At 41.3% G+C, this 14,095-nt stretch overlaps 1 protein-coding gene across 5 annotated transcripts in view; it reads left to right on the top strand.

Annotated features, from left to right (window-relative positions):
- The window catches only part of PDE1C (phosphodiesterase 1C), a 1,267,836-nt gene extending 1,253,954 nt beyond the window's left edge, over positions 1-13,882 (top strand). For 4 of the 5 annotated variants that reach the window (XM_075586550.1, XM_075586552.1, XM_075586554.1 and 1 more), the window contains 2 exons: positions 419-484; positions 12,706-13,882. In XM_075586550.1, the coding sequence (XP_075442665.1) occupies positions 419-484; positions 12,706-12,875 (236 nt within the window). In that variant the 3' untranslated portion in view covers positions 12,876-13,882. The remainder of the gene's footprint in view (positions 1-418; positions 485-12,705) is intronic. The other variant, XM_075586551.1, reaches the window with a different exon arrangement.
- The last annotated feature ends 213 nt before the right edge of the window (positions 13,883-14,095 follow it).

Raw genomic sequence — 14,095 nt, 5'->3', positions numbered from 1 at the left:
AGTCTTCTTGCTTAGGTGCTGTATGTATTGCTACAAAAACCGTACCAGTTGATAGCTCTTTGGGGCTCATTTTGCATCACCCTGATCAAATTATATTGTTTTAAAAAAAGCAAGCCTTTGCATAGTGACAAAGGGAACCTTAACTATAGAACAAAGCTTTGGTTGTGCTGTGGCAATTATTATATGGAGATAAAGACTAGGCTAATATTGTTTTCTGCCATCCTCTAAAACAGTATTTAGCCACTTGCATCCAGTACTTTAGTCCTGCATTTGGACTTTTTAAAAATAGTATATGTATTTTTACTAGTGCTTGAATACATGACCTACACCAATTTTTACAAAATAATGTTTTTTCCCCCAACATATTATGATTATACAGTACCACCATCAGTAATATGGAATACCCTTCACTTTTTAGAGATAAAGAACCAAGTTAATGATACATCATGCACTGTTGACTCACCATATCTGCTAACATTGCCAGGTAAGTATATAATTCCTTACAAAAAACTGTATACGGGACTTTTTTTTAAAAATACTCTATCAGAAATGTAAACCTTAAAATTGTGTATACTGCAAACATTTTCTGGAAAGGGGCGATGGAAATACATTTAATACAAATATAATGGAATTTTTATTAACAACATTTTCATTCCTTTAGTCAAGCTAGGTAGTCATCTCTCAAAATATCTTATAATAATAATATGTTCTTGTATATCAGGGAGATAAAGTGACTTGCCCAATATCACAAGGAGCCGACACTGGGAGTTGAACCAGGTTCCGCTGCTTCAAATTCAGTGCCAATCTGTGTTGTTACTCACAGAGCCACTCCTTCTCCATCTTATAAACATTACCATGAAAACTCATCAGAAGACTGAATAAATGCTTCTTTATTAGTGATCTGTGAAAGGAGTTACATGGAGCTGGGAGTCCTGATAAGAGCTCCTCCCCTGCCCCTTTAGGTCAGCTGTTTCCTGCTATGGCAGTGTTTAAAGCTGATCTCTTCAACCAGTTCTCCAAAGTGGCCAGTTTACAAAAAATTTAGGGGTAGAAGGGTCACCAGCATATTGCAATGTAATTTCAGAGCCAATGATGAAAAAAGTCAAACAGCACTCCACTGGGCTTAGCAAAATAGCAAATGTATTATATACTGTACTGTAGAAAAAATGGTTAACTTTTCAGTCTTAATATCAGACCAAGGTGTTAGTCTTCTCCTTAATTGGAGCAGCGTGCACCCGTGGCAACATACTTGCTCTGATTGTGAGTGCTTGTTTTTTCTGTTTTGTTTCAATGCGAGTGCTTATTTGCATGTCATTACTTAGAATCCCTGGCTGCAGTGGGAATATTGTTTGTTATACGAAAATGGGGAAAGACAGGATTGCAGACCTGTCTGATACATGCAAATGTGAATTCCCATGTGCTGCTCATGTGCTACCTGCGGAACAGCATTGGAGAGGAAGGAATGGCCAGATGTGACAAAAATACATCTGGTATTGCTTTCCTCTGCTCTTGCCATGTTTCTCACAGACCTCCTCCTCCTCTCCGGCCTTCCACTGACCTACTCATCCAAATCTTCTCACAGTCCTCCCTATAGGGCTTCCACTGCACCCCATACTGCTGCGGCACAGTTTATTCGAGCATTTGCCCGTTCTGTGCCGCAGCAGTAGCCTGGCGCGCGCCCGAGAGTGACGGGCGCGCGCCGAAGCAGCGGAAGAGCGCCCTCCGATCGGGGCGCTCTCCCTACCGCTGCCGGGTCCGCCGGGTCCCCCGGAACCCCCTGCCGCTGTCCCGCGATCGCGGGACACCAGGGCTCCCTCGGGGAGCCCCTGGACGCGCGTGCAGGGGGCGCACGCTCCCGAAGACGCGTGACCGCGCGTCTATGACGCGCGGCACGCCGAGGGGCGGCCACTAGCAAGCCGGGAAATCTCCCGGCTTGCGGATCTGGCCGCAGTGTAATAAACTGTGTCGCCAGTGTATGTCTCCCACTTTCACTCACGTATGATACCCAATGCCCTCCATGCTTTCCACTGAACCTCTAGGCCCACACACCCCATTCCACCTCTGCAATCCTCATGCACCACCCATGCCTCTCACCCCCATGCCTCCCACTGACCACAATGACTGTCTGCTCCCTTCAAACCTCCCACTGACGTCATTCTCTGATGCTTTTTACTGAACTACTCCCCTCATATTAATCAACACACCCTGATTGGCCAACCCCCTACTTTGTCCATAATAATTCAATACTTTTACTAAATAGATATCATATAAATGAAAAGCTAACACAAGGTCAGTGAGACATCAAAAGAAAGTACATTCAGTGGTGCACTCCAAGGCTAATTTTACGTTAAATGACTACATGAAGTGAAGACAAGGGAATTAGTGAATAAAAATACAAATATTAAAATGACACGTAGTGCTGATATCTCTATAATAGTTTGCTGAAAGAGATATACAGGAGGGCCCCGGGCATGCGGCGGGTTCCGTTCTAAGGACCCACCGCAAAGCGTAAATCGCTGGAAAGCGGAACCAGCGATTTTCGGCCTGTGCACATGCGCAAACTGGCAATTCTCCCCTTCTGCACATGCGCAACCTCCGTTCGGCCCACGCAACATTCGCTCTGTGCATGCGCACCCTCGGCAAATGTCCGCTCTGCGCATGCGCGACCTCGGACTTCCCCATTCTGCGCATGGGCAGACATGGCGCCCCCCTTCTTGGTACCGCCGTATCAGCGAATCGCCGAAAAGTGTGACGCCGAGAAGCGGGGCCTTGCTGTAAGTTTCTATTGGAGTGAAAGAGATGGTATGTAACCCACAATTTGGAATGATTGTGGTGATGTATATAAAACCATATTATCTATGTATCATAATTTGACAACTGCCGTATATATTTGTAGCGCTTGACCACCCATGTTGTTAAATAATGCTTATCATTCAATTGTAAAGTAAGCTCCTTTGATAAGGTAATGAATAGGTGTCATAGTAATATTCTTCCAGATTAAATAAACCGCATAATGTTAACTCTAACGTCCATATATATGCTAGACATTTATAGAGCATGTCCAATAGAAAGCTGTATAATCACCATAGCAGCCATTTGCCTGCACATTTAGCCTATAGTAAGGGACTTCAATACAGATTGCTTGCACATATAGGGCAGTAAAGTCCGATAGAAAAAATCGCCAGGGTTTTTAATTCGCCATTTTTGACAGCGTTGCTATCATGGTATTCAGAAAGCCCCGAATACCAGTGATAGCAACCTTTGCAAACATGGCAAGTAGCTGGCGATGAGATGATCGGCCCTCTCAAAAGGGCTCACCCAGGAGTTGATTCTGCTGTAGGGAGAGAGAGACGCCTCTCCCTGCACAAATCTTGCCCGAAATTGTTTTTTTTTTTTTAATTTAGGGGTGTCTCCAGAGCAGAACCACGTTGATTTCAGGTCCAGGGACCCCCTGCTTCTCAAGGCGCAGGCCCCATTATGGGCTGCCGGTATCTCCTATGCATTTGATTCCCATGGTCACATGACACGGGACATTTAAATGCATAGGATATACCGGCACCCCATAACAGGGCCTGTATTCAGAAAGCAGGGGGTCCCTGGACCTCAAATCAACAAGGATCTGCTCCGGAGACCCCCTGCTACAATACCCTAGTAATAAAATTAAAATATGTAGTAAGCACCAATACACAACCCACCTCCTGTGCCCCCACATAAAACCATTTTTTATTTATTTGAACACACGATTGATAACATAGGCAAGAGGGGGTCCCCAGGTGTTCCCCACGGGCGTCCGAAGGTCCTCGGGTGGTCCCCATGGGTCCCTGTGCCTGTTGTACCATTCGAGTTGTCAAAAAAAATAAGGATGGCCTACATTCCCCCCCAAACACATATAGTACAGTAATGTGCAAACTAACTATTATCCATATATGGATAATAGATCATTTGCCCATTATTAAACAAAACATTAGCCAGGCAGCATAAATAAAGTAAATAAAAACTGTTATACTTACCCCTGCTATCATGAAGGGCATCCTCGTCAGCATGCTGTAGGGCCAAGTCCTCTGATTCCAGCAACAATACATTCAAAAATACAATTGAATGGCCCCTAACCCCTTAGTCACCTTAGTGGTTAATAACCGCTATAGTAATTAAGGGTTTAACCCACCCTCCCCCACTACCCACCCAGGAGGCTTAACCACCCACACTGGACCCACTATATCCACCCTGTACCCATTGATTGGCATAGTAGTACATCATACCCATATAATATGGGCATGATAAGCTACTATAGCAGTCAATGGTCACCCTAATACAAAAGCATGAATGTCCAAGATACACAATAATAAAACTTATGCAACAAGCATCTAAACACCAGAAATAAAAATTAAAAGCGCTAGCCAAACAAGCAATTACCTAAATAAAACCACTAGCCAATCAATTAAAGAAATTAAACCACTAGGCGTTCAATAACATAATTAAAATCACTAGGCAATCAATTACATAAATCATACCACAAGCCAAACAATACATTTAATACATAAATGCAGTAACCAACACAACAATTAATTAATACAAGCACTAGGCAACACATAACTTCAAACCAGTACCCAACAAAATACATCATTAAATAAAAACGCTAACAAATCTGTAAAAAAACAAAACAATAAACAAGCCATCACAATTCAAAACAATTTAATCTAAACAATAAATGTAAATAGAGAATATAACAGTCAATAGAAGAAATGCATTTGGCCAAAAATGCATTGGCTACCACTGTTTTCATCTGTACTCTAAACAGGCACAGATTAATACATTAGCAGTCCATGGGCAATGGAAAACATTAAAAAAAAATAAGAAATCCAATCAAAAAACCTGTAAAAATAAAAGTACATTCATTCAATATTTTTCTTACCTTTTGAAGTGTTGGCCCTCTGAATCCTGGGGAATCAGCAAGCTCTCATACCGTGACATCATGAAACTCAATCCAACGCCATCTACCGTGAAGATCCGGAACAGGTAACCAATTTTTTCTTTCTTTAAACTTCTCTCATCTTCTTTTTTTCATCTGTGATTATTTCTTTATTTTCTTTATCTTCTGTCTTTATCTTCTGTTAATCCAATAACCCCATGTTAATTCACAATGTTGACCCGTGGGCTTCTTGAGCTCAAATGAGACGTCACGGCCTTAAATATGACCTGTGGTGTTACATTTGAGCGGCAAATGCTTCCCACGCCATATGATTGGCTGTGAAAACCATGTGGCCTTTTTTTTTTTTTTTTTTAATGTGACATCATGTAAAGGGACTGAAGCCAGCCAATCAGAATGGCTGTGATTCATTTCCCTTTAACATGACGTCACAAACTCCAACATGGCTGCCATCACATGGTACTTCAACCAATCATATTCCCCAATCTGATTGGCTGAAGTACCATGTGACGGCAGACATTTTGGATTTTGTGACGTCATGTTAAAGGGAAATGAAGCATAATCATTCTGATTGGCTGGCTTCAGTCCCTTTACATGACATCACAATAAATAAAAAAAGGGCACCTAGTTTTTACAGTTAATCACATGGCGTGGGAAGCATTTGCCGCTCAAATGTGACGTCACAGGCCATATTTAAGGTAGTGACATCTCATTTGAGCTCAAGAAGCCGACGGGTCAACCTCATGGATTTAACATGGGGTTATTGGAATAACAGATGAAGACAGAAGATAAAGACAGCAGATAAAGAAAATAAAGAAATAATCACAGATGAAGAAAGAAGAAGATGAGAAAAGATTAAAGAAAGAAGAAATTGGTTACCTGTTCCGAATCTTGACGGTAGATGGCGTTGGATTGAGTTTCATGATCACCGTATGAGAGCTTGCTGATTCTCCAGGATTCGGAGGGCCAACGCTTCTAAAGGTAAGATAAATATTGAATGTATGTACTTTTATTTTTACAGGTTTTTTAATTGTTTTTTTTTTTAAATGTTTTTCATTGCCCATTGACTGCTAATGTATTAATCTGTGCCTGTTTAGGGTACAGATTAATAAAGTGGTAGCCAATGCATTTTTGGCCAAATGCATTTCTTCTATTGACTGTTGTATTCTCTATTTATGTTTATTGATTAGATTAAATTGTTTTGAATTGTGATGGCTTGTTTATTGTTTTTTTTTTTTACAGATTTGTTAGTGTTTTTATTTAATGATGTATTTTGTAAATTACTGGTTTTAATTTATGTGTTGCCTAGTGGTTATATTAATTAATTGTTGTGTTGGTTACTGCTTTTATGTATTAAATGTATTGTTTGGCTAGTGGTTTAATTTCTTTAATTGATTGACTAGTGGTTTCATTTAGGTAATTGTTTTGTTGGCTAGTGCCTTTAATTTTTGTTTCTGGGAGTTTAGGTGCTTATTGTATATGTTTTATTATTGTGTATTTTGGACATTCATGCTTTTGTATTAGAGTGACCATTGACTCCTATAGTACTGTAGCTTATCATACCCATATTGTATGGGTATGATGTACTACTATGCCAATCAATGGGTACAGGGGGGGTAAAGTGGGTCCGGGGTGGATGGTTAAGCCTCCTGGGTGTGTAATTACTATAGCGATTATTAACCGCTAAGGTGATTAAGGGGTTAGGGGCCATTAGATTGTATTTTTTAATGTGTTCTTGCTGACATCGGAGGACATGGCCCTGCAGTATGCTGATGAGGGGTAAGTGAACGGTTTTTATTTACTTTATTTATTTTGCCTGGCTAATGTTTTGTTTAATAATGGGCAAATGATCTATTATCCATATCTGGATAATAGTTATGTTGCACATTACTGTACTGGATGTGTTTGGGGGGGTGTATTTATTGAAATGCAGACCATCTTAATTTTTTTACAACATGAATGGTACAGCAGGACAGCGGGACCCACGGGGACCACCCCAGGACCCCCGTACGCACATGGGGACCACCCGGGGACCCTCGCCGGCATGTGGTATTAATCCTGTGTATAAAAAAAATAAGATATGGTTTTATGTGGGGGCACAGGTGGTGGGTGGGTTGTGTAATGGTGTTTATTACATATTGTAATGGTTATTGGTGGCCTAGGAGGTGGGTAGTAGGGCTGTTGTGTGTATTTTTGTTCATTGTGGGTAGCGGGGGTGGGTGAAGGGGGTAGTAGATGGGTGTTTAGGCCTACATGGTGGGTACTGGGAGAGGTTAACACCTTCATTACCTTAGCGGTATTAACGGCTAAGGTAGTGAAGAAGGGTTAAGTTCACCCGCAACCCCACAAAAAGGCCTAAACACCCACCAAGGGCCACATACCACCTTCACCCACCCCCGGTACCACAATAAGCATGGCACTGGTGGTTAACTCCTTCATTGCCTTAGCGTTTAGTTGCTAAGGTAATGAAGTTGCCTGTAAATGCATTTTTCATGCATCAGATTCATGCCGGGAGTCTCCGGTGGTGATATTATTAATGGATATCTCCCGGCATCAGTCCAATGCAGGAAAAATGCATTATTTTTTTGAAGTCCCGTCTCTACGCTTCTCGGTAGCGTCTCTCCACCTTCTTGGCATCTTTTTGTGGCGGGACGATGTGGAGAGAAAATCTCAATTCTAGAGCGGCAATCAGTCGCGATAAGCTGATCGGGGCTGCTAGAATTGAGCGAATTTGAGAAAGTGACGATAAGTGCTTTATCGCTGCGCATTTGGCGATTTTTTTTCTCTCTGAAAAAACAGTGATTTTTGCTCTTATCGCCGGCTTCTCAGGGTTTACTGAATCGCGGTAGACTGTTTTGACGATAAGCTGGTGATAAGCTGGCGATAAGTGGCTTATCGCTGTTTATAGCATTAGGCCCATAGTGTTTAGTAATGCTGCACCTTAAATCAGATGAGCCGCATTATGTTAACTCCTTATCCTTTACATAGGTTGAACCCTAATGACATATATCACCATAGGAAGCTCTATGATTAAAACGGCAGTGTTCTTCCCTTGAATTTACTCACAGTATAAAGCTTTGTTGTGGGTTGCTTGCTCAATTAATAAAATCAATGCTGTAAATCATTAGGCAATGGACACAATTATACAGTATGCGTAGTGGGATAGTATAAGATTGTCTAAACTACCATACAAATGCTGTTTGTTGAACAGCGCAGCTCTAACATCACTGCATAGATTTACCATATGCTCATAGAAAAGTTTAAGCTATCCCACAATCTGCAACATTAGTGTCAGTATGTAAGGAGTAACAGCGGTATGCTTAGCTACAATGTACCGTCTGGAGGCAGAGAGCTCACACAACAGCAGACTGGATCTGCATTCACCACGTGATGTGACGTCACCGCGTTACTATTCCCTACGCATTTCTCTCCAGGCAGAGCTTCGTCAGGGGCGGGTGAGTACAGGGATCTTACTTTTCAGATGTTATACTGTATAGCATCTGTATTGCTATAACAACTAAACTTGTTGTATTGTATTGTATGTCTTTATTTATATAGCGCCATTAATGTACATAGCGCTTCACAGTAGTAATACATGTGGTAATCATATAAATAACAGATAATATAAATAACAGATCATGGGAATAAGTGCTTTAGACATAAAAGTAACATTAAGGAAGAGGAGTCCCTGCCCCGAGGAGCTTACAGTCTAATTGGTAGGTAGGGAGAACGTACAGAGACAGTAGGAGGGAGTTCTGGTAAGTGTGCCTGCAGGGGACCAAGCTTATGTATCATGTGTTCAGAATATCCACAGTGCTATTCATATGCTTCTTTAAGCAAGTGTGTCTTAAGGTGGGTCTTAAAGGTGAATAGAGAGGGTGCTAGTCGGGTATTGAGGGGAAGGGCATTCCAGAGGTGTGGGGCAGTCAGTGCAAAAGGTTTAAGGCGGGAGAGGGCTTTAGATACAAAAGGGGTAGAAAGAAGACATCCTTGAGAAGAACGCAAGAGTCTGGATGGTGCGTAACGAGGAATTAGGGATGAGATGTAAGGAGGGGCAGAAGAATGTAAAGCTTTAAAAGTGAGGAGAAGAATGGAGTGTGAGATGCGGGATTTGATCGGAAGCCAGGAGAGGGATTTCATGAGGGGAGATGCTGAGACAGATCTAGGAAAGAGTAGAGTGATTCTGGCAGCAGCATTTAGGATAGATTGTAGGGGAGACAGGTGAGAGGCAGGAAGGCCGGACAGCAGGAGGTTACAGTAATCAAGACGGGAGAGAATGAGGGCCTGAGTCAGAGTTTTAGCAGTCGAGCAACAGAGGAAAGGGCGTATCTTTATTATATTGCGGAGGAAAAAGCGACAAGTTTTAGAATTGTTTTGAATGTGAAGGGCGAATGTGAGAGAGGAGTCGAGTGTGACCCCTAGGCAGCGTGCTTGGGCTACTGGGTGAATGATGGTAGTTCCAACAGTAATGTGGAAGGAGGTAGTAAGGCCAGGTTTGGGAGGAAGTATGAGGAAGTATGTTTTAGCCATGTTGAGTTTAAGGCGTCGGAGGGCCATCCAGGATGATATAGCAGAGAGACATTCAGAAACTTTGGTTTGTACAGCAGGTGTAAGGTCAGGTGTTGAAAAGTATATTTGTGTGTCGTCGGCATAGAGGTGATAATTAAACCCAAAAGATGTTATTAGGTCACCTAGAGAGAGTGTGTACAGAGAAAAGAGAAGAGGTCCCAGGACAGAGCCCTGGGGTACCCCCACAGAGAGATCAATAGAGGAGGAGGAGGTGTTAGCAGAAGATACACTGAAAGTACGATGGGAGAGGTAGGATGAGATCCAGAATAGAGCTTTGTTCCGAATACCTAGAGTATGGAGAATGTGGAGGAGAAGAGGGTGGTCCACTGTGTCAAATGCTGCAGAGAGGTCGAGTAATATGAGCAGAGTGTAATGACCTCTGTCTTTGGCAGCATGGAGGTCGTCAGTTATTTTAGTGAGGGCAGTTTCGGTGGAGTGAGCAGTGCGGAAGCCAGATTGTTGAGGGTCTAGGAGAGAATAGGTGTTGAGAAAATGGAGCAAGCGAGAGAATACAAAACGTTCAAGGAGTTTAGAGGCAAAAGGCAGGAGGGAGACAGGTCGATAGTTAGAAAGACAGGTAGGGTCAAGCTTGCTGTTTTTGAGTAATGGTATGACTGTTGCATGTTTGAAGGAGGATGGAAAGGTTTCAGAGCAGAGGGAGGAGTTAAAAATGTGTGTGAGCGTAGGGACTATAGTAGGAGCAAGAGGTTTTAGGAGATGGGAGGGAATGGGGTCAAGAGGGCAAGTGGTAGAGGGAGAAGAGGCGATCAACAGCGACACATCCTCCTCTGAGACAGTGGAAAAAGAATCAAGGAACGCAGGAGGAGAGTTAGGAAGAGGTGTAGGATGGGAGGAAGGAACAGAGGGGATGTTCTGGTGTATGGATTCCACCTTTTCCTTAAAATAGTCAGCAAAGTCCTGAGCGGAGATGGAGGAAGGAGAGGCAGCTGAGGGTGGTTTGAGTAGAGTATCAAAGACAGAGAACAGTCAGCTTGGGTTAGACTTGTGCATGTTGATTAGTGAAGAAAATTAGGCTTGTTTAGCTTGCGAGAGGGCAGAGTTGAAACAGGATAGCATAAATTTGTAGTGAAGGAAGTCTGCGAGAGTGTGAGACTTCCTCCAGAGGCGTTCAGAGGAACGAGTGGAGGAGCGCAGCATGCGCGTGTGGGAATTTAGCCAGGGTCTAGGGTTAGAAGGGCGAGGGCGGCAGAGAGAAAGCGGGGCATGTAGATCAAGAGAGGAGGACAAGACAGAGTTGTAGTGCCTGACCAGGTTGTCAGGGTCTGTAGCAGAGCTGAGAGAGGAGAGGGAGGAGCTTAAAGTGGACTCAAAGTCACGTAAGTGAATAGAGCGCAGGTTTCTGCAGAACCGGGGGGTAGATGGAGGTGAAGAAGGGGAGAAGCGAGATAGAGAGAATGAGATGAGGTGATGGTCAGAGAGAGGAAAAGGGGAAATGGAGAAATCAGAGAGAGAGGAGTTTTTAGTGAAAACCAGGTCTAAGTAGTGGCCATCCTTGTGGGTGCTGGCTGTAAGACCATGTGATGTGACCAGCCTATGAGTGTTGTCTGAGATTTGCGCAATGTTTGAATATAAATGCTGGCTGTTCGATTCTACAATATGACCAGCCTATGCATGTTTGTGATAAAAATATTGGCAATGTAGCCTGTGTTTCTGCTTGGAAGACATGTAGTTGCATTATATACAGTACATGTATTATTAAAATTATCTTTGTAAATATTATTTTTAGAATATTTTTAAAGCCTGCATTACTTAAGTTTGTGTATATTACACTGACTAGGAATCACTGTCCTTTGTGTGGGAAACCAACTATTTATACACATGCCAAATATGTCATGAATATAAAATGCTATTTACAATGATGCAAGTCCTGATGCTGTAAAATGGCACAATAATACTTTCCTCAACTCAGACTTGGATATTTATGAGAAATCATAATCAGATGTTATAAATGGCCCTATCTTAGTTGTTTATGATTACACTCTCGTCATCACTGAAGTTAACTGTGATATATAGAATCATCCATGGATAATAGGGATAGCTTTTGATCTTAATAATATGGCTTCAATTCATCTAGGGGGGACATTGTACATTTCCTTAAATTAAAGTGGTAAATGTGAAGCCTTCATTTAAACCTAGAGTCTACAATGTTTTGAGATGGTAAATCAATTCCACTTCCCTCCTTAACAATTTCTGATCAATGCCCCCTACTCTCATATTGTTCTTTAAATGATCAATGCCAATAAAGCTTAGACACTTGATATCGCCATTATGTATGGTGTTAACGTGGCGTGCCACCGGTGTGTCTAATTCATTGGTAAATAAATTAACATGCTCTAATACCCGCCGTCTGAGCTCACGTATTGTCTTTCCCACATAGCGTAGGCCCCAATTGCAGCGAATGAGATAAATGACGTTATTTGTCGTGCAGTTTAGAAATGTCTTATTTCATATTTACTGGTTTTATCAGCATTTTGGAAGGTTTTAGTGGTCTGCATAAATTGACATGCCTTACAACACTTGCATTGAAATTAGCCTTTGGAGATGAAGCAAGCCAGGTTTTTTTGGGCCCTTCTTTGATAGTGGCTATGTAGAAGATCATCTTTTAGATTTTTAGACCTCCTACTTGTGATACTCGGTGTGTCCTTCAGTACATTCACCAGATCGGTATCTGATCTCAGTCACTCACTACTAAATTCTGTGACATCTTGCACATTAAGAAGTGCTGTTCCACCAGTCTTTACCTGGACTTTCTCTTCCCATCTTCAGTTCTCAATGTAGTAGCCTACGAATATACTCATTGTAAATTCCCCTCAAAATGAATTAGTAGCTTATCGTTTATCTATACCAGGGGTGCGCAAACTGGGGTGCGTGTAGGGCCCTATAGTAGGGCGCACTTATGATTTGCAACATCAATCTATTTTTGCTTGATTTTGTAGGGAGACATTGCGTTCACTGTTTTATAGAAACGCCATCAGAGCAGAAGTGGAGCCCCCTCCATGTCACTAGGAGGTCGGTCGTGACTATGTGATCGTGACCCCAAACAATCACATGGTTGCAATCCCAGAAAACAAGCAGCATTCGGGTTAACCTTCCTACGTTACATTCATGTGTTATGCTGTTCTTGTAGCTTATGGGTTCATCAGTAATTCTCCATGATGTAACAATAGTGCTCTGTTTTTCGCTTTCAGTTCTGAAACCCCAACTCAGATATTTCAAACGGCCCACCTACTGCACAACTACCCGCCTACCCAGCTTCCACAAGAAAACAGAAGAAACTGCTGCAAAAAACAGACCGGTTGACCAGAGGGGGAGAATGAACAAAATCCAACACATTTCACTGCACTGGAACAAGAAATAATAGGAGGGAAATAGGTTTACTTAATTTATCACGATATGTTATGTTAACAGAGTATTTAGTTCATAGCATAGTTGGCTATATTATTTAGCTGGCTTAGTTATGAGATAATTTAGACAGGCATTTTACAAAATTACATAGCAAATTCTCATCAACATCACTTATTTGTTCAATTGTTCTACTTATACTGTACTGTACTATACTATCTATGGGGTCCATGTACTAAGATGATGCAATTTGAATTGATTTGTTAGTCAATATTTCAGTGCTAAAAAGTAATACAAACCTTCCGAAAATGTGTCCTGTGTATGAAGACTTTACCCCTATGATGCATAATTTGTTGTTTTGAATTATTTTTGATGCATTGTATCAGTTTATATTAAAGTAAAAGTATGTGTATTTTTATTAATAATTAGTATTAGTAAATATAAATATTCGTGTAATATTTATAATAGCTATACTGTGAAAAAAAAAATTGGTAACCTACTCTATATAATTAATTATCCCCTCTACGTCATATACATTTTCAGGTTGATACACAGCAACTTAAATGTACACTAACACTATTAACAGACTTGTGGGGTTTATGCAGAGTTGGCAATCAATTATGATGCACTTTCCTCTTTTTTTGTGTGCACATAAACAGTCTTTTTTAGTACACACCATTAACATCTGTACACCTAGCGTAGTTCATTTCTGTACGGCAAAAAAAAAGTACAATGATTTTTTAAGCAGACAGAGAAATGTTAGGTTAGTACCAAAAAAGCCATTTGCGGCTGTGAGTACATCGGCCCATTTGTGTATTTCATTATAATCCCTCTGTATGGTAATTTATATCTTCGTTTTTCAGCTTTTCTACATCTCAAAGTAGGTTATGATATTACGGAAGTACCTGCCGTTCTCATACATTTGTGCACCACATATAAATGTGACTGTGTGAACAACTGGAAGGTGTTTGTTATGTTCTGGCTAATGTAGAGCCCTTTATTTACTAATGAGCAAATAAATTCCAATAAATTGACTCAAATTCTTCTTCTTCATTTCATCTGACACAGCTATTGGCACAGAGTAAGAAATAATTAATGCGTTTGGAGCTTGATTTCTAGGTTTACAGAAGATTAACTAAAATTTGTTAAATTGGCAATGATATTCTGATTTCAGGGGAAAAAAAGTATGTGATATATTTTTTCCCATTTAACAAAGTATTTACTAAGTATGATATT

The sequence above is a fragment of the Ascaphus truei genome, chromosome 2 (assembly GCF_040206685.1).
Source record: "Ascaphus truei isolate aAscTru1 chromosome 2, aAscTru1.hap1, whole genome shotgun sequence".
Classification (NCBI taxonomy): Eukaryota; Metazoa; Chordata; class Amphibia; order Anura; family Ascaphidae; genus Ascaphus; species Ascaphus truei.
The sequence above is the reverse complement of the archived record's forward strand: the minus strand, read 5'-3'. Positions and strand labels throughout refer to the sequence as shown.